The sequence below is a fragment of the Notolabrus celidotus genome, chromosome 18, assembly GCF_009762535.1.
Source record: "Notolabrus celidotus isolate fNotCel1 chromosome 18, fNotCel1.pri, whole genome shotgun sequence".
Classification (NCBI taxonomy): Eukaryota; Metazoa; Chordata; class Actinopteri; order Labriformes; family Labridae; genus Notolabrus; species Notolabrus celidotus.
In genome coordinates, this window is record NC_048289.1 from 2315853 (window position 1) to 2343251 (window position 27399).

General features: G+C 40.3%; 1 protein-coding gene across 1 annotated transcript in view; it reads right to left on the reverse strand.

Moving 5' to 3' along the window:
- Positions 1–27399, reverse strand: part of cacna1g (calcium channel, voltage-dependent, T type, alpha 1G subunit) — a 436435-nt gene that overhangs the window by 179040 nt on the left and 229996 nt on the right. The window contains exons 5-6 of the mRNA XM_034708799.1: positions 9780–9939; positions 992–1286 (exon numbers count right to left, since the gene is read on the reverse strand). Coding sequence (XP_034564690.1) covers positions 992–1286; positions 9780–9939 — 455 coding nt within the window. The remainder of the gene's footprint in view (positions 1–991; positions 1287–9779; positions 9940–27399) is intronic.

The following is a 27399-nucleotide window of genomic DNA, read 5'->3' on the forward strand; positions in this document are numbered from 1 at the left end:
GCCAGTGACGTATGGAGGAAATACAAAGTAAATGCACTACACCACCAGACCAGTAGAGGGCAGTAAGCCATTCATCCCAGATGACACCATAGAAGCAGACGGACAGGCAGGTATCATTGTGAGCAACACAACAGTTAGCCTGTTAGCATGAAGAGACTCAGCTGGTCTGTTTTAGATGGTGCTATATTTCATCACAGATGGATTCACTGAATCAACACGTGAGAGGAGATAAGCGCGAGTAGCAAAGACGTTTCAACACGGCTTTAAAATCCTTTTGAACTCAAAAAGCCGTGGCAGAGATCGCCCGGTGTTTTGGTTTAAACAGCGACCCTGTTAACTGGAGACTTTCAGCCGGATGCATCCCTCATAAACGTCTTTAGACGATCATTAAATATCTGATGAGGATATTTTGAAATCTTAATAAAAACTAAACTAGTTTGCATTCCCAGGAACTCCCTCTGTGTTTCAACAGCTGTGTAAACTCCACAAACACTGACACGTTCAGCTGAAGGTCTCCAGTTTACAGGGTCACTTTTAAAACCGGAACACCGGGAGGAGAGACGCATTCACGGTGGGCTGAGAGAAGACTACTGTTACAAGCTGCTAAATCAAGAGAATCACAGCTTCTTCTTTTGAAAAGTACACACACATACAAAAAAGATAGAAGAAATCAAAACTAATGAAAGAAAGAGAAATCAAGAGAATCCCAGATGTGTGTGATGTTATTGTGGACGGAGGGTGGAATAAAAACACTGAGGTTAATCTACCAATCAGACATGTTCAGCATTGCAGGCCCTGCCCCACAAAAGTCCAAGGACCTTTGAAAAGTATGACCCCCCTAGCAGGGGCTTTTTAGGAGGGAGATTATCTACCCCTGAACTAAATTTAGACCCTGGGTCCTTTGGTCAAATCGCACGTAGTTCAGGGGTAATGTTCCTGCGGTGGAAAAACACCTTAGATACTTCTCATGTCTGGTTAGAAACACTCTCACCTGGAAGATGGCGATCCAAGCGTAGCAGATGTTGTCAAAGTTTATGGCTCCCTTGAAGGGGTTGACCAAACCAGCAGAGCAGTTGGTGTAGTACTGGTTCCAGTTGACACAGGTGGTGTTGTCAGTGCTGTTGTATGAGTACATATCAAGGTTGCACTGCAGAACTCCTTCCTCGTACAGCTTGGGCACCGAGCCGCAGTCTCTCATGCCGTTCTCTCGGGGCTGGGAGCAGATGAAGGGGTTCTCGTCATCGTTTTCAGTGTGGTAGTATTTCTCTAACTGCACGTTGAAAGGGCTTTGAGGAAGAGAAGGACACGAGGTCAGCTTTCATATTTAAACAGAGACACAATGAAGAGATACTGAACGTGGACACAACAAACAGTATCACATGCTTTGTTATTTGTAGAGGGGTTTTACTTTCATAGTTAAGGATTTTTTTTAACATTTTCTTCCCTGATAAATAACACAGTTGGATGTAATTTATCAAATACGCTAATGTTTTCACTGAGGAATTGAAATATTCAATTAAATGTTAATTTGTACTGCATTGAGGCTGATTTAATTGCGGTTTATGACTTTAACACTGATGATGCAAAACAACTGCACACAGAGTGGTGTGGCTGAATTTCACTCCCATTCATTATGTATTAGAACCATCTTCTCTCCTGCACAACCCGCTCCGGGGTACCAAGTGATACGAGCTGAGCTCTCCCTCTCTCTGTCAGAATCATCCACACAAAGAAACGTTTTATACTGTCAACATTTTGCTGAATCTTAAAATCAAGACAACAGGGGCGCTGGTGGCCTAGCGGTCTAAGCGCCCCACGTACAGAGGCTACAGTCCTCGTCGCAGGGGTCGCCGGTTCGATTCCCGGCCGGTCGACCATTTCCTGCATGTCTTCCCCCGCTCTCTACTCCCCACATTTCCTGTCTCTCTTCAGCTGTACTATATAATAAAGGCAAAAAGGCCAAAAATATAACTTAAAAAAATAAAAATAAAAATCAAGACAACAAATGCAGGAGGGGAGGTGACAGACGGGGGAAGTTGGTTGCCTGTGGGGCACATAGACTGTATAAAATATGGACATAGTATCCGTGACGTCATCCATCTGTTCCTGAGAGCTGTTTTGAAGCCAATCGACGGCAGCAGCCATATTGGAAATGCGGAACTCAACCAGGCAGTGTGACGTAGTGTGAGCCTCCAAGCCAACAGCTGTGTGTTCCCGACCGGGGGTCACGTCAGTCATGTCCTTATTTGGGCAAAACTCGTAATCTTAATATCTTCTGAACAGTCATGTTAGAGAAAAATTCACCCCCCGTACAGTGTGTGCTGATAGAGAGATTAGCTTCGTAGAACCAAGCCGCTTTTTGAACCAGGCTGTAAACATGTTTATTAATGCTGCAAAGATCGTCTTTTTCCCATTCATGTCTATGTGGTTTCCGGTGTTTCTGCAGCCAGCCTCAAGTAGATTCTCAATGTATTGCAGTTTATAACACTTCTGCATGGGCTTCATCGTTTGAGACCGGAGGTTGCCGCTTGGTGGGGCACTCTCACTCACATGACTGTAACATGTAAACATGTGATGCTGCTGCCATCACAGATAGAAGTTTCATTAAGAGTGAGACACTTTTTAACCCTTTAACACCAAGCGTATCATATTCGATACATCAGTTTTTGAGACCTCTACGTCATCAGTGTGATATATTCTTTCAGTAAAAACCTGATGTTTACAATCAGATACATGCAGTGCACGGATAAACCACCAGGTGTGAGTAATTCATGCAGCAGAAGGACGTCACCTGAGACATCCAAATATCAGCTGTGGATCAGAGACCCACTCAAGGTTTTTCAGGTTTTTTTTTAACAAGTTTGAAAAAGTTTGGATGAAAAAAACTTTCAAATTGTTCCTGAAACTTCAAGAGGAATAGTTACTGGATTGATGTAGAACTATTTCATATTTCATTACTTCATTTATTGAAAAACCTTGTTTAAAATGTGTGTATCAGAAGTGATACAGCAGGTATATAAGGTCATTTATTTACAGACCTGTCAATCATCATTTTATCACATTTCAAATATTATTCCATAAAGCAACATACAGTCTTTTTATTATTTAAGAACATGTTAAATCTGGAGCTGAACCCGCTCAAGACGGTAGAGATGACAGTGGACTTCAGGAGAAGCCCCCCCCCCACTCCCCCCCCTCACCATCCTGAACAGCACTGTGTCTACTGTGGACTCTTTCAGGTTCCTGGGATCCACTATTTCCCGGGACCTGAGGTGGACCTCCCACATAGACACAATCAGAAAAAAGGCCCAGCAGAGGATGTACTTCCTGCGTCAGCTCAGGAAGTTCAACCTGCCCCAGGAGCTGCTGATCATGTTCTACACCTCCATCATCCAGTCTGTTCTGTGTACCTCCATCACTGTCTGGTTTGGATCTGCAACCAAACTAGACAAACACAGACTGCAACGGACTATAAGGACTGCAGAAAAAATCATCGGTGTCGACCTGCCCCCCCTCCAGGAAACGGGCAGGTAGCATCACCGCTGACCCCTCACACCCTGGACACAAATTCTTCAAACTCCTCCCCTCCGGCAGGCGCTACAGATCACTGTGCGCCAAAACAACCCGCCATAAGAACAGTTTCTTCCCCCAGGCTGTCACTCTGATGAACACTAAACCATAACAGTGTCAGACCTGTCAGATAAACACTCTCTGTAAATATAAATGTAGATACACAATGCAACAATTCTCAAGCAGAATTCCATATTTTTATTTTTTGTATTATTTAACTACTATTTTATAATGTAAAACTACCTCTGCAACTCACCACTGCACTTTATCATATTATTTTAGCCTGTACATATCAGTCAAGCTATATGTTGTTTCTTTGTATTTATAGCTAAGGTTATTGTTATTATATTTTTATTTTATTTTTTATTGTAGGTCTTATTCTTATTCTTATTCTTATGCCTTGTACAAAGAGAGCACAGTTTACTAAAGTCAAATTCCTTGTGTGTTCAAGCATACTTGGCGAATAAAGCTGATTCTGATGTTTAAATGACATAATGAGGTATATTTAGAGGAGAAATTGAGATATTTATAACGTATATTGTATTTTTATGTATGCAACCTGCTGTATCATGATGATTGATGACTGGTTGAACGTTGCCATGACTCCCTAGTAAATAATTGTCTTTTGCTCATTGATTTCCACTAAAAACTGAACAATTCAGAAATATACAATAAATTATGTTTTTTTTTTGTTGTGTAGCAGATACAGAATATGTGTGACGTTATCATGCAATATGGAAAAAAATAATTTCTAGGTTTTAAATTACTTTGGAAAAAAATTGAAGGAAATTGAAGGTTCGATAGGCTGAAAATATTGTTTTTATATGTTTTAGTTTGTTTAAAAAAAGAAGAAACTTTGAGCAAAACATTTGCACCAACATTCCTGATGTATCACATATGATACAAATTAAAACTCTTACATGAAAAATGCTATTTAATTTATTTTTATTCATCAGAAGGTCCAATAAACACAGAATTAGAATTTTCTGGCAATTATTTGATGGTTCAGGCTTTAGATCATATGTGTCAAACTCAAGGCCTCAAGGTGGCATTATCTTTGGCCCGTGAGATAATATCAAATTATTTATAGAGCTGGCCCGACGGTATTTTGCACGCACCACTAAAACTACAAGTCCCACAATGCACTGCATGTCAATCGAGGGCCCGCACGCGAGAGCCGTTACCCGACTCCGCTCATCATCAGCCTTATGAAGCTAGTCACCTGCAGTCAACTTCCAGCTATCCCTCTCCCCCCAAAAATGGCGAAACAAAAGGTGGACTTTGAAAACAGGGGGGTTCAAGGCAGGTGGGAGGCAGAGTATATGTGCGTAACAGAGGAACTTTTGGGATTAAGATCAATCAATGCATGGCACAACTATGGGGGAAGATCTCTTTGAAGAGGTATCCAGATGTGTAAATGAAATGAGGCTGCCTTGGGATAAACGTGTGGGACTGACGACGGATTGAGCGGCTGCAAAATGCAGGCAAAAGAGTGGATTAGTGGGCAGAGACGCAGATGCTGCAAGAAAACTTGAGCCATTTTCCGTGCTGCCGAACTACCTGTGTGAACAACTGTTCACACAGAAACAAAACATCTCACAGGAGTCGTCTTACTGATGAACACCTTCACTCAATCCAGAGGATTTCCTCAGCTCAGAGCCTGACCCCAAACATTGATGAACTTGCATCCAAGATGAGATGCTGAGTATCTGGCTTAGACTAGTGTGCATCACAAAGCAGCCGACTGAGCTGAAATATGTTTCCTTTTTGCACTTTTTCTCACTACCACAGGGCATTTTTGGTTTTTCTTTGCAGAATTTTTTTTGCTAATGTTGTTGGCCTGTAGAAAAATATTTTCATAAGAAATTAGTAAAGCTCATTTATTAGATAAGTTGCAGATTGAGCAATAAGAAATGAATGCAACATATTTTTTATTTTTTTAAAATGTTTATAGCAATAACTTAAGCTTTGCTAATTCAATGTTCAATATGTGCAATAAGTTCATTTAATAAGTTTTGCAATAAACATTAAACCAGTCCGGCCCTTGACTTGCACCGATTTTTTTATTTTGGCCCTCTGTGTATTTGAGTTTGACTCCCCTGCTTTAGATAGTTCACTCCTGCTTGTCCCTGTGTTTGTTGATGTTGCGGGCACATAGTATATAAAGACCACTAACTGGTATACTTTTAGTGTCCACCCTGCAATGTGTTTGAGACTCACATGCAGAAAAACACTGTGAGTTTCTTTAATTAGAAGTTATTATGGCGGTTCTGGTGACCTAGGTTAGACTGTTGATGGTTGATGCCACAGAAGTTCATTAATTGTGTTTATTACTAAAGTTTATGAAGCATTGTATCACTTCACTTGTACTCTCACCTCCCTTTCTCTCTCTGCTTCTTCATGTGGGTAAAAGTCGGACAGGGATTTGATTTGAAAGCACAAACCAAACTTATGTTTAGATCCAAATAATTAAAGTTATACTTGTGTGACTATAATTATGTCATTTCTCTTCTCTCTCCTCATGTTTCCTGTTTCTCTCAAGCTGTCCAAATAAAGGCAAAAAACAAAAGCTTAGAAACCTAAAGTTTATCACTACATCAAAACACTGCATTGATGTATTTTTTTTTGTGTGTGTATACTTCTGTGACCAGAGCAAACTTGTTCCCCTCCAGCACTACCTCACACTTGTTTATATCTATTAGATATGGCTCAGACTTCAGGATGATCTTCAGTAACATCGTTTGAACGCTGCAGATTTGATTTATCGCACCTCGAATGATGCATGGGATGTGATTCTTCCCAGGTTCACTCACACAAATAAAGAGTCATTGTCAGCTAGCGGTTAGCAGCTGTCACTGTTGTGTCAGTGAAATCAGGAGAAATGGAAGCAGGCGTTAAACAGATATGTTTATGACTCCGCGGTAGGAGCCGGACATAAATGCCAATTATGGGACGCAGAGCTACAGCCGTTCTCCGTTAACGGGAAAATAAAAATGATGATGATGAGAAAAAATGTGCCGGCTCACCGACGCCATTATGCATGAACTTAAATTACAGCCGTGAGATGTCATAAATCCTATAGAGAGTAATGAAGCCAGGATGACCCAGGGAACATGAATAAGTCATGGTGACCATGTTCTATATGTGATGGGTCACATGGGGTCGCTCTCATTATTCCACAGCTTGTCACTCTCTCATTCATCACTGTGATGAGACTGTGGGCTCTTACCTCACTGGCTTTGGTGCACGACCTAGTTCAGTATGGGAGTCAAGGTATAGTCTTGAGTTTTACCTTGGTCTTCAGTGTACCTGAACACAATCTTTACATTGAATCTCATTCTAACTAAACATATAAGACTAAAGCCAAGAACCTTTTGCACATGAGAATCAATAAAAATGTACCAATCTGGGTTTTGTAAGCCAGTCTTTAAAGGTGACATATCACGCTTTTTTCATCAATATATATTAGTCTAAGAGGTCCCCAAAACATGTCTTTAAAGTTTATGCTCAAAAAAACACTTTGAAATCAGATTGTAGCATGCCTGAAAAGCCCTCTTCTTCAGTCCTCCTCAGAACAGTCTGTTTTCTCTCTGACCACGCCCCCTCAGGAAGTGGATGTGCCTCGTCTGTCCAGCACGTTGATCTAATGTTTACATGTTGGCTGAATATACACGGCTGCTCACAGACCCGCGTTACTTCAACCCTCTGAATCTGATCCAGAATCTGATCCTGACGGAGAGGCGCCTGCAGCAGGACCTTTCTGAACCATTGGTAACAGATTTAGTGTTTCTTGTTGTTTTATTTGTCAGTATGTAGACGTGTGTCTTGGTACAGAGCTACAGCTGCAGCTATGAACATGTAACTATGTGGCTATGCTAATTAGCGCTAGCACTTATCTATGACAAATAAAACTCATCCACTAGATCTTCAAATCTGCAGACGTGGGGAGTAAAACCGACCTCTGCCAGAAAGGCAGCGGGACCTTTTCTGAAGGATTGGTCACAGATTTAGTGTTTCTTGTTGTTTTATTTATCAGTATGTCGACGTGTGTCTTGGTACACAGCTACGAACATGTAGCTATGTGGCTATGCTAACTAGCGCTAGCACTTATCCATGATAAATAAAAATCATCCACTAGATCTTCAAATCTGCAGACGTGGGGAGTAAAACCGACCTTTGTGTTTATTAAGACAGCCTACAACTAGCATGCCTCCCTCCTAAGCTCCTTGTTAGCACACATGTGTGCTGGTAATGAAAAACAGAGGAGGGATTCAGTATTATTTTATACAGTCTATGGGCTGAACAAGCTCCGAGCTCTGACTCCGTTACAGACCGGATATTGTTGTTACGTAACAAAAACACTGAAGTCTGAAACGGCTCGTTTCACACACATTTACAGAAAGGTGTAGAAATCAGAACAGGGGCAGAATGGATTTTTTTCATTCTCGGGGGGTTTGTAGACATGCCAGGGACACATATTTCAGGTAAAGAACCATTAAAAAGTCCATTTTGCATGATATGTCACCTTTAAAAACGGAGAATATAAAGACTGAAAGATAAAAATGTTCTGGATACATACACTGTGTTCCAAATTATTATGCAAGTTGCATTTCTGTGAATATTTAAAAAAAAATGTTAACAGTTGTTTTCAAATTTGTTAAGAGGTCAGATAGTGAATGTATTTCTTCAACTGTGTGGTTAAAGTGATGCTTTTCAGCTGTATTTTTTAAATAAATGCAGAATCTGCAGAAATGAGCGTGACAACTTATTATGCAAGTTGGTGATAAGAGCATATCACTTCTAAAAATAAAAACCAGGCATCATTTTAAATGTTCTATTGATTGAAAATAATAATATTTACTACAACTGTATTCAAACTTCAACAAAAACAACAGTTTTCTTTACATTTGTGTACAATATAAAACTGTTAATGTCTTTGAAACATTTCAAATCTAAAGTGTTTCTCTAATGTCCAATATAACCTCCTTTTCTTTCAGTGAGGGTCAGAGGTCACTGTACACTCATTTAGTTTCTGATGACTTCTCTGTGAGCTGCACCTTGTATGTCTTTCCAAAGATGCTCTTTCAGCTGTATTTCTCACCATCACTGTAAATGATCTTCTTTATTATTGACCACAAGTTCTCAGTCAGGTTGAGATCAGGTGAGCAGGCAGGCCAGTTCATGAGGTGATCCTCTTTAAAGCTCCTGTGAGGAACTTTCTGTTTGTGTTGACTTTGGTGCCCCCTTGTGGACTAAGTGATCTTGCTTATTTTGTCCTGTACATGTGTAAAGTATATTATCTCCTCCTGCTTTCAACTAACAGTCAACTATTTCACTCATTAAGAACATTTAATGCAGAAAAGGGGTTTTTCTTGACGTGCTGTCAATTACCTCATCTGACACCTACCCTCTCACAGCGATTTCAGGCTTTAAAATAACAAAACAGAAATGATCAATACCTTTTCTAACAATCTTCTTTGCTTTTCTAGGTCATTAAGAGGCATCATTGTTCATTTCAGTCCATTTCATGACCACTCAAAAACTCCTCACAGGAGCTTTAAAGCCCTGAGACGCTGTCCTCTCCTGGGAATAACGTGAGGCATGTGACGGTGCATTGTGCTCATGCATGAATACGAGCATCTTCAACACTTTAGCTGAATGTCTTTTCCTCCATGGAAGGACTCTTTTACACCATCCTGAACCTCTTGGTCCTTTCCGGGTTCAGGATGCTGTAGGTTCCTCTGAGCTGCCGTAGACGTCCTCCTGCTGCGGACGTTCCAGACTCCAGCTGATACAGACGTGCTGGACTCCAGCGGCAACAGCTACTACTACTTGTCTCATCACTGTCACCGCTCCCTCTCTCTCTTATTCTCCTCTATCCCTCTTTCAAGACCCAACTCGGTTGAGGCAGATGGCTGTCTAACATGAGTCTGGTTCTGCTCGAGGTTTCTGCCTGTTAAAGGAAGTTTTTCCTCTCCACTGTAACTAGCTAAATACTGCAAGGTGTAATGCTCATGGTGGATTAAGGTGGGGTCAGACTGAGTCTTATCCTGTCTTGGTGTTGGGTCTCTGTTCATAATTTGACATAGAGTGGTCTAGACCTGCTCTGTTTGTAAAAGAGTCTTGAGATAACGTTTGTTGTGATTTGGGGCTATACAAATAAAGATTGATTGATTGACAATGTGACAAAATATAATCGTAGAACTCACAAGGAGAAGTTGTTTTCCACAAAGCAGCGGTTTCGTAGCAGGCCGGCCCACAGCTGGACTCCAACAATCCCGAATATGAAGAAGACAAAGAAGCAGAGCAGCAGAACGTTACCCAGCATGGGCAGGGTGTCCAGCAGCAGGGTCACCAGGATCCTCATACCTGGAAGAAGACACAGAAACAAGGCGAGGGTGAGGGTTGGGGCAGCGAGCAGCTGGCATCAGAAGATCTGTACCCGTGATGAAGAGGACACACTCCATCTGGAACTCAAATTCAAACCTCTTAAACTGACAGTGACATTGGGACATGCTTTGCTGGAATTAGTTTTTTGTACTTTATTGAACAGACTGGTTGATGAGTACTCATTCAAGTACTTTTCCATTAAACAGCTTATCACATGCCTGGAGCTAGCTCATTTAAAACACTCAGGGACAAGTGCACATCTCAGCCTGTATTCATGATATTAAACTCTTTAATGAAAGCAGGAATAATTCCTTCTCCTTCACAGTCGATTGAATTAAGCCTCTGTGTTTCTGGGAGTTTGTATCCACATGACAAACATTCACCTGACAGCAGAGTGATCCGGCTCAGTGAGGCCACCTGTGCCTTGAGCTGGTCAGCGTGGAGTTCTTCATTAGTCTGCTAATGGTGTCATTACAAATGGGTCAAACCTTACAGGTGTTCCTTAATGTGATAATGTTTTTGTATCTTACATTCAAAGTGATGTATAATGATTGTAATTATTCCATGTTTGAGATTTATTCTGTCAGGACGGGGACTTAAGACTTAAGGGGGACCCAAGTGCAGATTTTAAAGGGGACATATCACGCTTTTTTCATCAATATATATTGGTCTAAGAGGTCCCCAAAACATGTCTTTAAAGTGTATGCTCAAAAAAACACTTTGAAATCAGGTTTTGGTCTGCCTGAAAAGTCCTCTTCTTCAGCCCTCCTCAGAACACTCTGTTTTCTCTCTGACCACGCCCCCTCAGGAAGTGGATGTGCCTCGGCTCTCCAGCACGTTGATCTAATGTTTACATGTTGGCTGAATATACACGGCTGCTCAGAGATCGCGTTACTTCAACCCTCTGAATCTGATCCTGACGGAGAGGCGCCTGTAGCAGGACCTTTCTGAACGATTGGTCATAGATTTAGTGTTAATAAATCTAGTGCTACGAACATGTAGCTATGTGGCTATGCTAACTAGCGCTAGCACTTATCCATGATAAATAAAAATCATCCACTAGATCTTCAAATCTGCAGAAGTGGGGAGTAAAACCGACCTCTGCCAGAGAGGCAGCAGGACCTTTTATGAAGGATTGGTCACAGATTTAGTGTTTCTTCTTGTTTTATTTGTCAGTATGTCGACGTGTGTCTTGGTACACAGCTACAGCTACAGCTACAGCTACAGCTACAGCTACAGCTACAGCTACAGCTATGAACATATAGCTATGTGGCTATGCTAATAAGCGCTAGCACTTATCCATGACAAATAAAAATCATCCACTATATCTTCAAATCTGCAGACGTGGGGAGTAAAACCGACCTTTGTGTTTATTAAGACAGCCTACAACTAGCATGCCTACCTCCTAAGCTCCTTGTTAGCACACGTTTGTGCAGGTAATGAAAAACGGAGGAGGGATTCAGTATTATTTTATACAGTCTATGGGCTGAACAAGCTCCGAGCTCTGACTCCGTGACAGACCGGATATTGTTGTTACGTAACAAAAACACTGAAGTCTGAAACGGCTCGTTTCACACACATTTACAGAAAGGTGTAGAAATCAGAACAGGGGCAGAATGGATTTTTTTCATTTTCGGGGGGTTTGTAGACATGCCAGGGAAACATATTTCAGGTAGAGAACCATTAAAAAGTCAATTTTGCATGATATGTCACCTTTAAAATAAAAAGGTTTTCATAAACAATACCAACAAATCTTACTAAAACATATAAGAATAAATCCAAATAAAACATAGACTCATGACAATTTCAGTGGGATTTAAACATTTTGGTTTCTCTAACTTGTAACTGTTTATCCCAGGGCGGGGCCAAGGCATGGATAAAAAAGCACACTGACATTACCTGGGCAGGTAATGGCATTGGACACATTTTTGAACAATAAAAGCACCTTTACTTTAAAGTGACTTTTGCCCTCTGAGCAGTTCTTCAGCACCCCACCTTGAGCCTTACAGCAACACCCGAACCTCTGTTTCTGTGCAGGATTATAATCTGGTACTGCCATAGTTTCATATCAGTCACACAGTCGAATGAAGCTCTGTCAGATCAGGTGTAACACAGTGAACACAGGCACAATAAGAGCACTGCAATGAGTTACTTGAAATCAATAAAGGGTCCGGCCCTTGATAAACAGGAGTGATTGATTTATTTAGCCAGAGGACATTTTCTCTCCCACTTTGGATGTTTAATGCTAACACACACACGGTATCTCTCAGCACGGCACAGTTTGGCAAGTACTTCAATCTAGAAATAAGCAGGTGAAGATGAATGCAGGCTGTGTCTGTTTAAACTGGCGTCTAACTAACCAGCACAGGCATGTGGACGTTAACCTACAAGTCAAGTCAAGCTTTATCTATAGAGCACATTTAAAACAACCTCAGTTGACCAAAGTGCTGTACAGATATTAAAATACAATATAATCATACACAATATAACAATAAATAAAAGCAATAAAAGAATAGTAAGAGCTCAATTTAGGAAATAAAAATGTAAAAAAGTAAAAAAGCCAAGGATTCTTGTTTAGCTGGGACTGAACGCCAAGGAGAAAACATAGGTTTTCAGGGGTGCTTTAAAGTGCTCAACAGACTGTGCAGCTCTAACCTGGAAAGGTAGGCTGTTCCACAGCTTTGGGGCCGCCACTGAGAAGGCTCTGTCCCCACGAGTAGAGAGTCTGGACCGAGGTACTGCCAGGAGCAGCTGGAGGACTGAAGGCTGGTGGTGCTAGCTCTGCTAGTGTTAGCCACACTTGGAAAACCAATTCGACATTGTTCAGCAGCAGACTCTGTGATCCTGTGTTTAGCTGTGTTAGATTATTTGTGATCACTGTTTGCTCTGTGTTTTCTTACCTACAGACTGTTTGGACAGTCAGAATTTAAATTCCATTAGAGCAAATAGGAAATGAGTCACTTTGAAGCATCCCTACTATTTCATTCATCTGTTTACAACCCCTCAGCAGCTTATGGTAGCATCATAAATCAGATCTATCTTTCTTAATAAATGACGGTGCTGCTGCATTAACGTTGCTTTGCCTGAACAGCTTTTGACTGCTGTGGCATTGCCACATTTCTTTATGACTTTAAAACCTCAGCCATTTTCTTTGTGTTTTTTTTTGTCAGTTTCAAACATTAACAAACAGAAAAGCATGGTGTTCTTTATAAATCAGGAAACCTCTGGATTTTGGTTATCATCCAGATTTTTTGGGGGAAAGGAAAATCACAAAGCTATAGAGCATAAACAGCCATCAGATAAAAAAGAAAACAAAAAAAGGGTATTCAATTCCAACATTTCATTTCAACCCACTGCTTCAGTTTTTAGGGAACAATAGAGCCTTAATGAAACAATAGCACGCAGCCATTCTAAATAAGTAGCAGCAGTTTTATACAAAAATTAAAATGTTCTTTTTGGGAGATCGTCCATGTAGGAATTTGCACAACACCCTGGGTCATTGGCATTTGTAGCTCCCAAGAAAACCAGCCATAACAAGCCATTTTAAAGACATCAAGCATTATGGATCAAAGATAGCAGCGGTGTGTTTCTGATAGTAGGAGATAGTAATGGACAATAGATTTCAAGCACCTTAACATTGTTTTATTCATTCTTTATAAAAGAGTGTGGTCTCACAGTTTGAGTATGTGACATATTGATTTTATGTTATTTTCCCTTGACTTGTCTTTACTTTTAAATAGACTCTCCTTGAACCTGGATTTATTCTATTATTATTAATATTATTATTATTATTATAATTATAATTATTATTATTATTATTATTATTGTTATTGTTATTGTTATCATTATTATTATTATTATTATTATTATTATTAGTAGTAGTAGTAGTAGTAGTAGTAGTAGTAGTAGTATTGTCACTATTTTTATTGTTTTTATTATTATTATTATTATTATTATTATTATTATAAGGTAGTAGTAGTAGTAGTAGTATTGTTACTATTTCTATTGTTTTTATTATCATTATTATTATTATTATTATTATTATTATTATTATTATTATTATTATTATTATTATTTGTAGTAGTAGTAGTAGTAGTATTGTTACTATTTTTATTGTTTTTATTATTATTATTATTAATATTATTATTAATATTATTGTTACTATTATTATTATTATTGTTATATTATTGTTATATTATTATTATTATTATTATTATTATTATTATTATTACTATTATTATTATTGTTATTATTATTATTGTTATTATTATTATTATTATTAGTAGTAGTAGTATTACTGTTACTATTTTTATTGTTTTTATTATTATTATTATTATTATTGTTATTATTATTATTATTATTATTATTAGTAGTAGTAGTAGTAGTAGTAGTACTGGTAGTAGTAGTAGTAGTATCATTGTTACTTTTATTATTATAACTATTATTATGATTATTATTTTTACTGTAAATATTGTCACTATTTATATTTTTTAGCATTATTGTTAATATTATTATTATTATTATTTGTGGTATTAGTATTATTGTTATTATTACTATTATTACTATTAATATTATTACTCTTCTTCTTTTTCTTCTTCTTTTTCTTCTTCTTTTTCTTCTTCTTCTTCTTCTTCTTCTTCTTCTTCTTCTTCTTCTTCTTCTTCTTCTTCTTCTTCTTCTTATTATTATTAATATTAATATTATTACAGTGAAGTAAACCCTCCGGGCATATATAAACCCTGTATGCTATAAAAGATCCATACATGACTCAGCACTTTGCTTTCTACCTGTGCAGGGTTTGTGAGGGATTCACCAGCAAAACATTACAACACCATGTCAAGGAATACCATGAGGAAAACACAAACACTTTTTTAGTGCAAAGGGCAGCAGATAGTAGAAATAGAAGCATCAGAAGTCTCTGCACTGCTGTAATAAAGTGTACACGAGCAGAGCACTAAGCCAAAGATACAAGATGCTGCAGGAGGAGCTCAGAGGCCTGTTATTGCATGGTGTCAGTTGTAGGTGTGAATTTGTGTAACTGTATAAATATTAATCAGGCCGTTGTAGGAAACAGAGAATGTGCTTAGCAACATCCTTCCTTAGATGAATACAGGTTAAAAATACATTTGGAGAAGACACCAGATTCCTGTGTCAAACGGAAGTACAGAGATTTGTTAGTAGCCTGTGAGTGTGTCAGCAGTACACCTCCAGTTTGCTCTGAAATAATGCCACAGCAAAAGACTCCCTCTCTCTTTTTCCTCCTTTCATACAGAACATCCACGGCTCTGTCAGCTCTGGACAGTGTTCCCTCAAGTTTCTGACAACACACACACTTCCTGCCGCCCACACACCCCCTCTGCTAAATCTGGCTGTGTCCCTCTGCTGTTGTAGCTCAGACTTCTCTCTATTTCACTGCACTGATTCTCTTCATTCCTATCTATCTATCTATCTATCTATCTATCTATCTATCTATCTATCTATCTATCTATCTATCTATCTATCTATCTATCTATCTATCTATCCATCCATCCATCCATCCATCCATCCATCCATCCATCCATCCATCCATCCATCCATCCATCCATCCCTCCATCCCTCCATCTATCCATCAATGAGGCGTTTTTTTGACCGGAGGAACTTTACCCCTGAACTACTTGCATTTTGACCAAAGGAACCAGGGTCTAAATTTAGTTCAGGGGTAGATAATTTCCCTCTGAAAAGCCCCTGCTAAGGGGTAGTACTTTTCAAAGGTCCCTGGACTTTCAGGGGCGGGGCCTGCAATGCTGAACGTGTCTGATTGGTAGATTAAACGCAGTGTTTTTATTCCGCCCGTCGTCCACAATAACATCACACACATCTGTGATTCACTTGATTTAGCAGCTTGTAACAGTAGTCTTCTCACAGCCCACCGTGAATGCGTCTCTCCCGGTGTTACGGTTTTAAAAGTGACCCTGTAAACTGGAGACCTTCATCTGAACGTGTCAGTGTTTGTGGAGTTTACACAGCTGTTGAAACACAGAGGGAGTTCCTGGGAATGCAAACTAGTTTAGTTTTTATTAAGATTTCAAAATATCCTCATCAGATATTTAATGATCGTCTAAAGACGTTTATGAGGGATGCATCCGGCTGAGAGTCTCCAGTTAACAGGGTCGCCGTTTAAACCAAAACACCGGCCGATCTCTGCCACGGCTTTTTGAGTTCAAAAGGATTTTAAAGGCGTGTTGAAACGTCTTTGCTACTCGCGCTTATCTGCTCTCACGTGTTGATTCAGTGAATCCATCTGTGATGAAATATAGCACCATCTAAAATAGCACCAGCTGAGTCTCTTCATGCTAACATGCTAACTGTTGTGTTGCTCATAATGATACCTGCCTGTCCGTCTGCTTCTATGGTGTCATCTGTGATGAATGGCATTCATCTTTGTTTTACTGCCCTCTACTGGTCTGGTGGTGTAGTGCATTTACTTTTCTTTTTTCACCATACGTCACTGGCCTGATTTGCACAATCTACCCGGGACTTCAGCCCTCTATCTATCTATCTATCTATCTATCTATCTATCTATCTATCTATCTATCTATCTATCTATCTATCTATCTATCTATCTATCTATCTATCTATCTATCTATCTATCTATCTATCTATCTATCTAAGTAGTTAATACCTCCTCTGCTCTCTCTCCCTCTCTCTTCCTCTCTTTCTCTCTTCCTCTCCCTGCAGCAGCTCAGTAATTGCCGTGTTGATAACGAGGGTAGTTTTGCTGATCAGATGGAGAGGCAGGGATATTCCCAGTTGGAGCACCTACAGAGAGCTTGGCAGGGGGAAATTAGAATGAGAGACTTTGAGTCAGACCTCTTTAGATGAGCTCAAACGTGGTGTCAAACTGTATTCACAGCATGCTGGGTTGTTTTTCTTCTTAGAGTCGGGTCTATATGAATCCTTGAGGTACGTTATATATATCGTGTGTGGTATTGTCTTGGGTGTTGGTGGTCTTGATATAAGTGTGCATATTCAAGGCATGTTAGAAAACACAACACTCTGCCTGCACTCACACACCTTTCATCTATATTAAGCCACCTGGGAGTTTTGCTGCAAACTGCATGAGAAACTTTTCATATTTGTAGATATACTCAGAAAAACATTGTTTTTTTTCACACACTGAGACAGAGACTCTAGGTGCTGACAGATGGAAGGGGAACTCAGAGGATTTCGCAGACTTGTAAAGATATAGAGAACAAGTGAGGAGAAGACAGCTAGGAGATGAAGGGAAGGGGAAGAGCAAAGATACAACTGAAGGACAGTAAAGTGAGTGACTGTGAGGAGCATCTTTGGGATAACACGTGAAAAAGCATCAACCTCTCAAAGGGGAAGATCTGAATGTGAAACCAGGCTGGGGAGGAAGTGACAGCAGTGAAAACACATACACCCAAAACTTTTAGAAAACACTGTGAGTTGAGTTTGTGGTGTAGTTGCCACATTATTACACATGGTGTCCCCCAAGGCTCAGTGCTTGGTCCCCTATTGTTCTTACTTACAGTACATGCTCCCCCTCGGTCACATCATATGCCGCCATGGACTTCAATTTCACTGCTATACCGATGATACCCAGTTCTACATCTACACAAAAACCATGACTGCTTCCATCGTCTCCACCCTCACAAACTGCCTCACTGACCTCAAAAACTGGATTAGTAAAAACTTCCTCAAACTCATTCTCATTGGCCCCAAATCCCTCCTCCCCTCCACCCAGAACTTCTCACTGAGCATCGACTACCACACAGTCACACCCTCCCCAGTAGTCCGTAACCCCGGCATCATCCTCGACCCCACCCTCTCCTTCAAACTACACCATCAGAAACGTCACCAAGACATCCTTCTTCCACCTCCGCAACATTGCACGCCTCAGATCCTCTCTCTGCTCCTCTGCTGCCGAAACCCTCCTCCACACCTTTAAAACCTCCAGACTGGACTACTGCAACAGCATCCTTTACGGCCTTCCCTCCACTGACCTCCAAAAACTACAATATGTCCAGAGCTAAGCGGCCTGGTTACTCACCCACTCCCGCTCCAGAGCCCACATCACACCCATCCTTCAGCACCTCCACTGGCTCCCCATACAGCACCGAATCCACTTCAGGATCCTGCTCAAGCCCCAATAACCTCGCCTCCTCATACCTGACCGACCTCCTCAAACGCCACTCCTCATCTCGCCACCTCAGATCATCAGAGGCCAATCTCCTGTCCCCAATCACCAAGACCAAGCACCGCACCTTGGGGGACAGAGCCTTTGCCATCGCTACCCCGACTCTCTGGAACTCTCTCCCTCCAAAAATCCTCAACTCTGACTCACTTCAATTATTTAACTTTAACTCTCCCTGTCCCATTAAAGTTACTAACCATAGACCTTTCTGGAGTCCCTGAGCTCCCTTGTCTCGTAGGTTCCTATGAGCTGCCGTAGACGTCATCCTGCTGCGGACGTTCCAGACTCCAGCTGATACGGACGTGCTGATCTCCAGTGGCAACAGCTACTACTACTTATCACTATCACCACTTCCTCTCTCTCTTATTCTCCTCTATCCCTCTTTCCAGACCCAACTCGGTCGAGGCAGATGTCTGTCTAACATGAATCTGGTCCTGCTCGAGGTTTCTGCCTGTTAGAGGAAGTTTGTCCTCTCCACTGTAACTAGCTAAATGCTGCAAGGTGCAATGCTCATGGTGGGGTCAGACTGAGTCTTATCCTGTCTTGGTGTTTGGTCTCTGTTCATAATTTGACATAGAGTGGTCTAGACCTGCTCTGTTTGTAAAAGTGTCTTGGGATAGCGTTTATTGTGATTTGGCGCTATACAAATAAAGATTGATTGATTGATTGATTTAAAAACCACCTCCCGCCCCACCTCTGTCTTAGTTGTATTTTATTTATTTGCCTTATTTTTATTTTTATGCAAAGCAACTTTGATTACCATAAAAAGCGCTATACAGATCCTATCAATTATTATTGTTATTATTATTATTATTATTATTATTATTATTATTATTATTATCATTATTATCATTATTATTATTATTATTATTATTATTATTATTATTATTATTATTATTATTGTTATTGTTATTATTATTATTATTATTATTATTATTATTATTATTATTATTATTATTGTTTTTATTATTATGCTCAGGGTGCAGCACTCATTCCTAGTTTAAGAGTTGCACAAACAGTGTGAAACGTACAGAAAGAGTCTGTTTGAAGCTTCCATAATCACACCGTTCAAAAGTTTAAATGAGATACTACAGCGCTGTATACACAAGGAACATCATATCATGATGCCAGAGAGGGGATCCGCTGCAAAGAGTTGCATTAGATTATAATTGTGAGTCATAGCCTGTGGCAAATTGTTGGCACTTGCTCTTTGGTAGTTTAACATAATTACCATGAAACTCTAAAGAAAGCGTATACTGCTGCATTCAGCTGCAGTCACAGAGGTGTGGAGGCTGATACACTCTGACAGACCTGACTCACTGATACAACAGACACTCTAAGTCCTCTCTCTGTTAATGAGCAGTGCACACGCACACACACACACACATCCACTGCCTTACTGTAGGCCAACACATGGTCTACACATACACATTCTACACAAAACACACATTAAGCTGCAGCTCCTTCAAGTGACTGTTTTCATTGTGTAATGTGCTGAGCTGTGAGGATGCTGCTTAGCTGTGCCTGAGTGAGAAGGCAGCTTGGATTAGTGTCCGCTGCAGGCCCAAGCACATTGACGGATTTCATACGCTGAGATCCAGAGCCCAGATCCAGCTGCACAATGAGAGTCTACAGTACTTAAATTACCCCGTGCTGGCTTTTACACAGCTGAAGCCGTGAAAACAACTCACAACGTGTCATATTTGTGTCAGTTTCCTTAAAGACTTTAGATTATTAGACATTTAAACGTATCAAAGGGAAAAACAACAAGTTGATGGCCAACATGTGGAAACTATGCTTAATATAAATGTTCTGGAAACAGTGTTTTATACCCTAACTGTCAACTAAATATGTTCACTACCCGGCTTTCTTACGGATCTTCCGGTAGTCTAAGATGCTTGATTCTGATTGGTCAAAACCCCTTTATGACGGTTACTAACTTTCACTAACATGATCATCACCAGAGACAAACTGATCACACGTCATGTCAAATCAATCCACAGAAAAGAGTTCAGACACATTTAGCTTCTGCTTGTTGACACCATAGACCGTAAGGTGAGGGGAAACCATTAGCTTCTGTTAGCTTAAAGCTGCTGTGAGGAACTTTTAGCTTGTATCTAGTCTGGCGTCCCCTTGTGGACAAAGTGATACCTCTTATCTCTTGTCCTGTACATGCAAAATAATTGTCTTCAGACAATAACCTTATCCTGTTGTCTTTTAACATTTAGACTTATCTTACAATGTGGTTATTTGCCATGAAAACAGCCAAAAAAGGGTGTTTCTAAAGCGAGATGTCAATCATCTGTTCTGACACCGACCCCCTCAGAGCAGTTTTAGACATTAAAAATGACAACAGAGAAGGTATCAGTGTTGTTGTGGATGGTCTTGTTTGCTTTTGAGGGTCATACACAGGCATCAGTATCAGTTTCAGTCTGATTCTCAGACAGTTAAAAACTCCCCATAGTGCCTTTAAAACAATGTGGCTAAAACGTTAGCTTCGGTTAGCATGCTAAATCAGCAGGCTACAGACCATTACATCTTGGATCCTGTCCATCAATATGATGAAGGAGTGGAGCAGGTGAGAGAAACTTTAGGTTAGTGATCTCTCCAAAGAAAGTTAAACCATGAGCGGTGGTGATGATAGCAGCAGGGTTCAAAGTTGTGACATTAGTTTCTTTTTAAAGGTGTGTGAACCACAGAGCTCAGAGAAGAAGGAGAGCTGAATGAGGACAGTTTCATGTTCAATCCACCACAACAGGCAGAGAAGAATCCATCACCATGGAACGATCACTGACGAGGAATCACTGGGACTATTTTTTAAAAACTGTAAACATAAATCATTTAAATCAATAAAATCATCTTTAATCAATGTTTTTAACAACTTGTTTGTATTTTAAGTTAGTAGCTGGGTAATAAGTGGGATAATGTATGTATGCACGTACTTATGAGAAATAGAATCCTGACAGGGTGAGAGAAGACCCTGAAGGGTACAAAACATCTCAGCAAAGACAAACAAGTCTGAGAACATGTTTGAAACACTTAGGGTAAGAACTTTTGTCACCTTTGAGTTAAAACCCCACTGAAATGAACCCTTATAGACTGAACATGTACCAATCTCTAAGGGCGTTAAAGCTGTATAATCCATATGTTGCTTCCTGCACATGACAAGCTGCTGCAATGTTGACCTGAAAACTATGTTGAACAGCATTTGATTGCACCAAAAGACACTTTCCAAAGTTGCCAGCTCCTGATCTGATAAGTTCTCTTGTTTGAAGTCTACTTTCCCAGAGGAACATTTTACTGCTCAAGGCTTTCTCTTCTAAGTCTCTGGAGACAAAATTGAGACTCTCACTTCAGCCTCATTCAAGTTTCAAACTGTTCTCATTAGTTTCTCCTAAAATTCACTAGGAGAAATAGTTGAGACCATGACATGAGTCTTGTTTGAGACTTAAATGAGAGATCTCATTAACGGCTAATTTTCTTCTCTTTTTTTTAAATATGTTTTTGGCCTTTTTGCCTTTATTTGACAGGACAGCTGAAGAGAGACAGGAAATGTGGGGAGTAGTGAGCGGGGGAAGACATGCAGGAACTGATTTACCGGCCAGGAATTGAACCAGCGCCCCCTGCAACAAGGACTGTAGCCTCTGTATGTGGGGCGCTTAGACCGCTAGGTCACCAGTGCCCAAAAGAATCCACCCCTTTAATTGTAATACTCTGTCTAAATCTGGTCAGCCCTTTTGCGGCCCATATTTTAAATAAATGTTCTGTCATACCTGGAGATATGAAATCTCTATCTTTTGCAGTTTCTCTCAAATCCACTAAATCTTTGTGAAGTTGTTTTGTTCCAAACAGACTTGTAAAGGAAGGACCAGACTGTGAAGTTAAAGAAGAGATCATTTTACATCTAAATAGCTGATCTTGAAGTGGTTCAAATGTTTTAATGAGAATTGTAAGTTTGTGGACAATTACATTGAAATCTTAATTTTGCAGGGCACTATAAATGTTCATGAAAAGATGAGCTCAGGCTCTTTCTTTGCTCCATCTGAGCTCAACTTGAGACACAAAAACTGAGTCTGACAAAAACAAATGGATGAGGTTAGATTGAGACAGTTGAGAGAGCTCCCTGATTTCTCCACCTGAGCTCAAAAGGAGTCACAACACTTGAGAAATACCTGAGAATCATTTCAGATTTGGACCAGATCTCCTTTTGAACTGAAAGGGAGACTAAGCTGAGACTTTTTGAAACTTTTTTTCTGGAGGCAAGAATGAGAAACAGGAGACATAAGCTTTAGTCTCATTTTGCTTTCAAACAGATCTCATTGTTGTCTAGGAGACAGAAATGAAACACTTTTGAGATCTCCTCTCTAAATGCATTTTCCTATGGGTTAGGCCAGCAAAAAATCAACGTTGCTTATGTCCCTGTCACACCTTGATGATTTAGCTGGCGTATGCCGGCATATAAAACAATTGGTGAGTACGCTGTTGTATGTCTCACAAGTTCTAGGTAAGTTTTGTATAAGTTAAGAGCACACTGAAGCACGCTGGTATATGTCGTAGTACAGTGAGTAATTATCCAGCATATGGATCATACGCCTGCCATAAGTTGTAGGTAAGTTCTGAGATGGTTGACACACGTTCACACACGTAGAGCTGTGTGTCTGCGTGTGTGTGAGTGTGTGAAGCCTTGGAGCCCTCACTCAGTGTCAAACAGCAGAGCCTCTGAAACAGAAGCTGAAGCCAGCATGTCAGAGTCTGCTGGTGTTCAATGATAAAGCTGCTGTTGTTGAATTCAATGAAGTTCAAAATGTGACGTTTCTGAAAGCACTGTAGTCAATAAGTGTAACTTGTTGTAAAGAGCAGAGGCTGTGTTCCTGCTGGTTTCACTCCTCTGACACTCTCCACGGCTCATCGTGTTCTTACAAAGAGAGACTGCAGAGTTTTTAATAACACACACCTGAAGAGCATCTCATTTCAACACGTATACATCGTCATTAACAAGCGACAGACTTTTTATACACTTAGTCTGTGTTATTACACAAGTGGACTATAGTTGGGCATAAGTTATGAATTTGATATGTATACGCCCAACATTGAAAAAAACAGTGTATGTTATTTTGATACGTGGGGAAAATGCTGGCTAAATCGTCAAGGTGTGACAGGGCCATTACCAAGCTAGAGGAAGCATAAGCTGATTTCTCGGCGTCTGTTGAAACCAGTAATGCTTAATGTGAGGCTTCATAATGTTGGTCCACAAACGGATGAATTAAAGGTGACATATCACGCTTTTTTCATCAATATATATTGGTCTAAGAGGTCCCCAAAACATGTCTTTAAAGTTTATGCTCAAAAAAACACTTTGAAATCAGATTTTGGTCTGCCTGAAAAGCCCTCTTCTTCAGTCCTCCTCAGAACACTCTGTTTTCCCTCTGACCACGCCCCCTCAGGAAGTGGATGTGCCTCGGCTCTCCAGCACGTTGATCTAATGTTTACATGTTGGCTGAATATACACGGCTGCTCAGAGATCGCGTTACTTCAACCCTCTGAATCTGATCCAGAATTTGATCCTGACGGAGAGGCGCCTGTAGCAGGACCTTTCTGAAGGATTGGTCACAGATTTAGTGTTTCTTGTTGTTTTATTTATCAGTATGTCGACTTGTGTCTTGGTACACAGCTACGAACATGTAGCTACGTGGCTATGCTAACTAGCGCTAGCACTTATCCATGATAAATAAAAATCATCCACTAGATCTTCAAATCTGCAGACGTGGGGAGTCAAACCGACCTCTGCCAGAAAGGCAGCAGGACCTTTTCTGAATGATTGGTCACAGATTTAGTGTTTCTTGTTGTTTTATTAGTCAGTATGTCGACGTGTGTCTTGGTACACAGCTACAGCTACAGCTATGAACATGTAGCTATGTGGCTATGCTAATTAGCGTTAGCACTTATCCATGACAAATAAAAATCATCCACTAGATCTTCAAATCTGCAGACGTGGGGAGTAAAACCGACCTCTGCCAGAAAGGCAGCAGGACCTTTCTGAAGGATTGGTCACAGATTCTGTGTTTCTTGTTGTTTTATTTGTCATTATGTCGACGTGTGTCTTGTTACACAGCTACAGCTACGACATGTAGCTATGTAGCTATGCTAACTAGCGCTAGCACTTATCCATGATAAATAAAAATCATCCACTAGATCTTCAAATCTGCAGACGTGGGGAGTAAAACCGACCTTTGTGTTTATTAAGACAGCCTACAACTAGCATGCCTCCCTCCTAAGCTCCTTGTTAGCACACATTTGTGCAGGTAATGAATAACAGAGGAGGGGTTGAGTTGTATTTTATACAGTCTATGGGCTGAACAAGCTCCGAGCTCTGACTCCGTGACAGACCGGATATTGTTGTTACGTAACAAAAACACTGAAGTCTGAAACGGCTGGTTTCACACACATTTACAGAAAGGTGGAGAAATCAAAACAGGGGCAGAATGGATTTTTTTCATTCTCGGGGGGTTTGTAGACATGACAGGGACACATATTTCAGGTAGAGAACTATTAAAAGTCCATTTTGCATGATATGTCACCTTTAAGTCATAGTGGCTTAGCCCGTTCGATAAACCCTTCAGAGGACATGGAGCGTCCTCAGGGACACACTGAGGGTTCATTTAACATTTATGACAACACAACTTCTTCTACACGATTGATTGTTAATTTGACGGTGGTCACTGACAGTGAGCCATGGGGACAACTCTGCGGTCCGTGATGCAGGGAACCGATAGAACATCAAAGAGGGGAACATCACGAGGCAACACATAAGAGAATCAGTCTCTGAGCGTCTCCCCACCTGAAAGCACGGTCATTCCAAATGATCGACATTTCATATTCAATAACAATCATCTCCTCCTCCGCCTGCGTGCCCTCTCCAACCTCGCTGTGGGCCGCCGCTCCATTCCAACACGGCTGGCAGGCGGGTGGCTGTGTGATCGGGGAGCCATCTGTTAGCAGGCAGATTAGGTCTGCTTCCTCTGCTCTCCTGTCCAGGTCCAGCTTAGACCCGGCCAGCTTTGTAATCTCTGTACTGTGAACTAATGGGCTTTTTGAGTTAAGCGCCAGTGTACACCTGTGTCTCTTCTTATTTGCTCTGAATGGACGGTAGGTAGCTCCATGTCGGTGACTCAAACACAGATGACTGGACATGCTTGGAGATTAAATGTGTGTGTGAGTGTGTGTCGTGGAACCCATTGAGAGCAAAATATATTTACTTACAAATATAAAATGAAAAGCTCATCTATAATCAGCCCATAGTACCTGTTGTTTTGTTTGCCTGGGTGAATGTACGAATGTTTGCTTAATTAAAGCTGACCATGCAGAAAAACAAACAAACCCCTGGTTGAACCGCGGTGTTCACTGAGCAGACTGAGTCCTGAATCCCAGACACACATTCTCTAACATTTACTCTCATCACAATGATGATCATTTATATTTAAATTAAAGCAACATAACCTCTAATAATGTTCTTACTCATCCCTGCCTTGATTTTAATACCTGTGTTAAGTGACAGGGAGTGATACCCGGAGCACTCAGCTGGGTCTTTGTCTGGTTTTAGTTGTAATGAAAGAAGGGAAGTGTTTGTGTTGTGGAATTCATTAACATCAAGGACAAATCACGTTTTTGTATTTGTAGTTCACCCTCACAGAAACAGCCAATTCAGCAAATAGCGTCGTACTGCCACCTTGGCTGCACCGAGGCTGCTGCTGGTTCTGTTTACTAGAAGTAAAGAAGTCTGATTTCAGGTCATTATATCCTCAGAGCTCACAATCTTTCTACGCTTTAACTGACCGTCAAACCACTAAGTCAAAGACTTTTCTGCACTACATTATCAGAGCACTGCAATCTCACAGTAATAGCAGTAAACCACATCCACACAGAGTTGATAGGATACTTATTGTTCTTGTGCTGCTGACAGCACGTAGCTCCACAGCTTAAACAATCCTGGAAAAAACAGGTGAAGCATCAGAGCAATCTCACTCTCTAGGTGCGTTTCAACCGGTGGACCCAGGGTCTAAATTTAGTTCAGGGGTAGATAATCTCCCCCCTAAAAAGCCCCTGGTAGGGGGGTAGTACTTGTCAAAGGTCCCAGGACTTTCGGGGGGCATGGCCTGCAATTTCTAAACATGTCTGATTGGTAGATTCTCCGTCTCTCCCGGTGTTATGGTTTTAAAAGTGACCCTGTAAACTGGAGACCTTCAGCTGAACATGTCAGTGTTTGTGGAGTTTACACAGCTGTTGAAACACAGAGGGAGTTCCTGGGAATGCAAACTAGTTTAGTTTTTATTAAGATTTCAAAATATCCTCATCAGATATTTAATGATGGTCTAAAGACGTTTATGAGGGATGCATCCGGCTGAAAGTCTCCAGTCAACAGGGTCGCTGTTTAATCCAAAACACCGTCCGATCTCTGCCACGGCTTTTTGAGTTCAAAAGGATTTTAAAGGCGTGTTGAAACGTCTTTGCTACTCGCGCTTATCTCCTCTCACGTGTTGATTCAGTCTTTGCTTCTCCATGTTTTAAACCACATCCCCAAAAATTTCACTTCTTTTCATGTTTTTCTGCTTTTGGAGCACAATTTCAAATTTGAGGAAAATGTATTTTTCTGACAGGCTCCGGGTCAACTTTTTTGTCAATTTTTTTTTGTCCATTTTTTTTTGTCAATTTTTTTTTGTCAATTTTTTTTGTCAATTTTTTTTTTGTCAATTTTTTTTGTCAATTTTTTTTTGTCAATTTTTTTTGTCAATTTTTTTTTGTCAAATTTGTTTTTGTCAATTTGTTTTTTTGTTAATTTTTTTGTCAATTTTTTTTTCAAAATGTTTTTTTTCAAAAACAAATTTCAAAATGTTTTTTCAAAAAAAAAAATGTTCCTTTTTTTGTCAAATGTTTTTCTTTTTTTTCAATTTTTTTTTCAATTTTTTTTCTAAAGGATTTTAAAGGCGTGTTGAAACGTCTTTGCTACTCGCGCTTATCTCCTCTCACGTGTTGATTCAGTGAATCCATCTGTGATGAAATATAGCACCATCTAAAACAGACCAGCTGAGTCTCTTCATGCTAACAGGCTAAATGTTGTGTTGCTCATAATTATACTTGCCTGTCCGTCTGCTTCTATGGTGTCATCACAATGACACAATGGGGGCAGAGGAACCTTTTAGTTCCAGGTAAAGTATTTCTGGGGGATAAAAGACCCCAGGACTCTT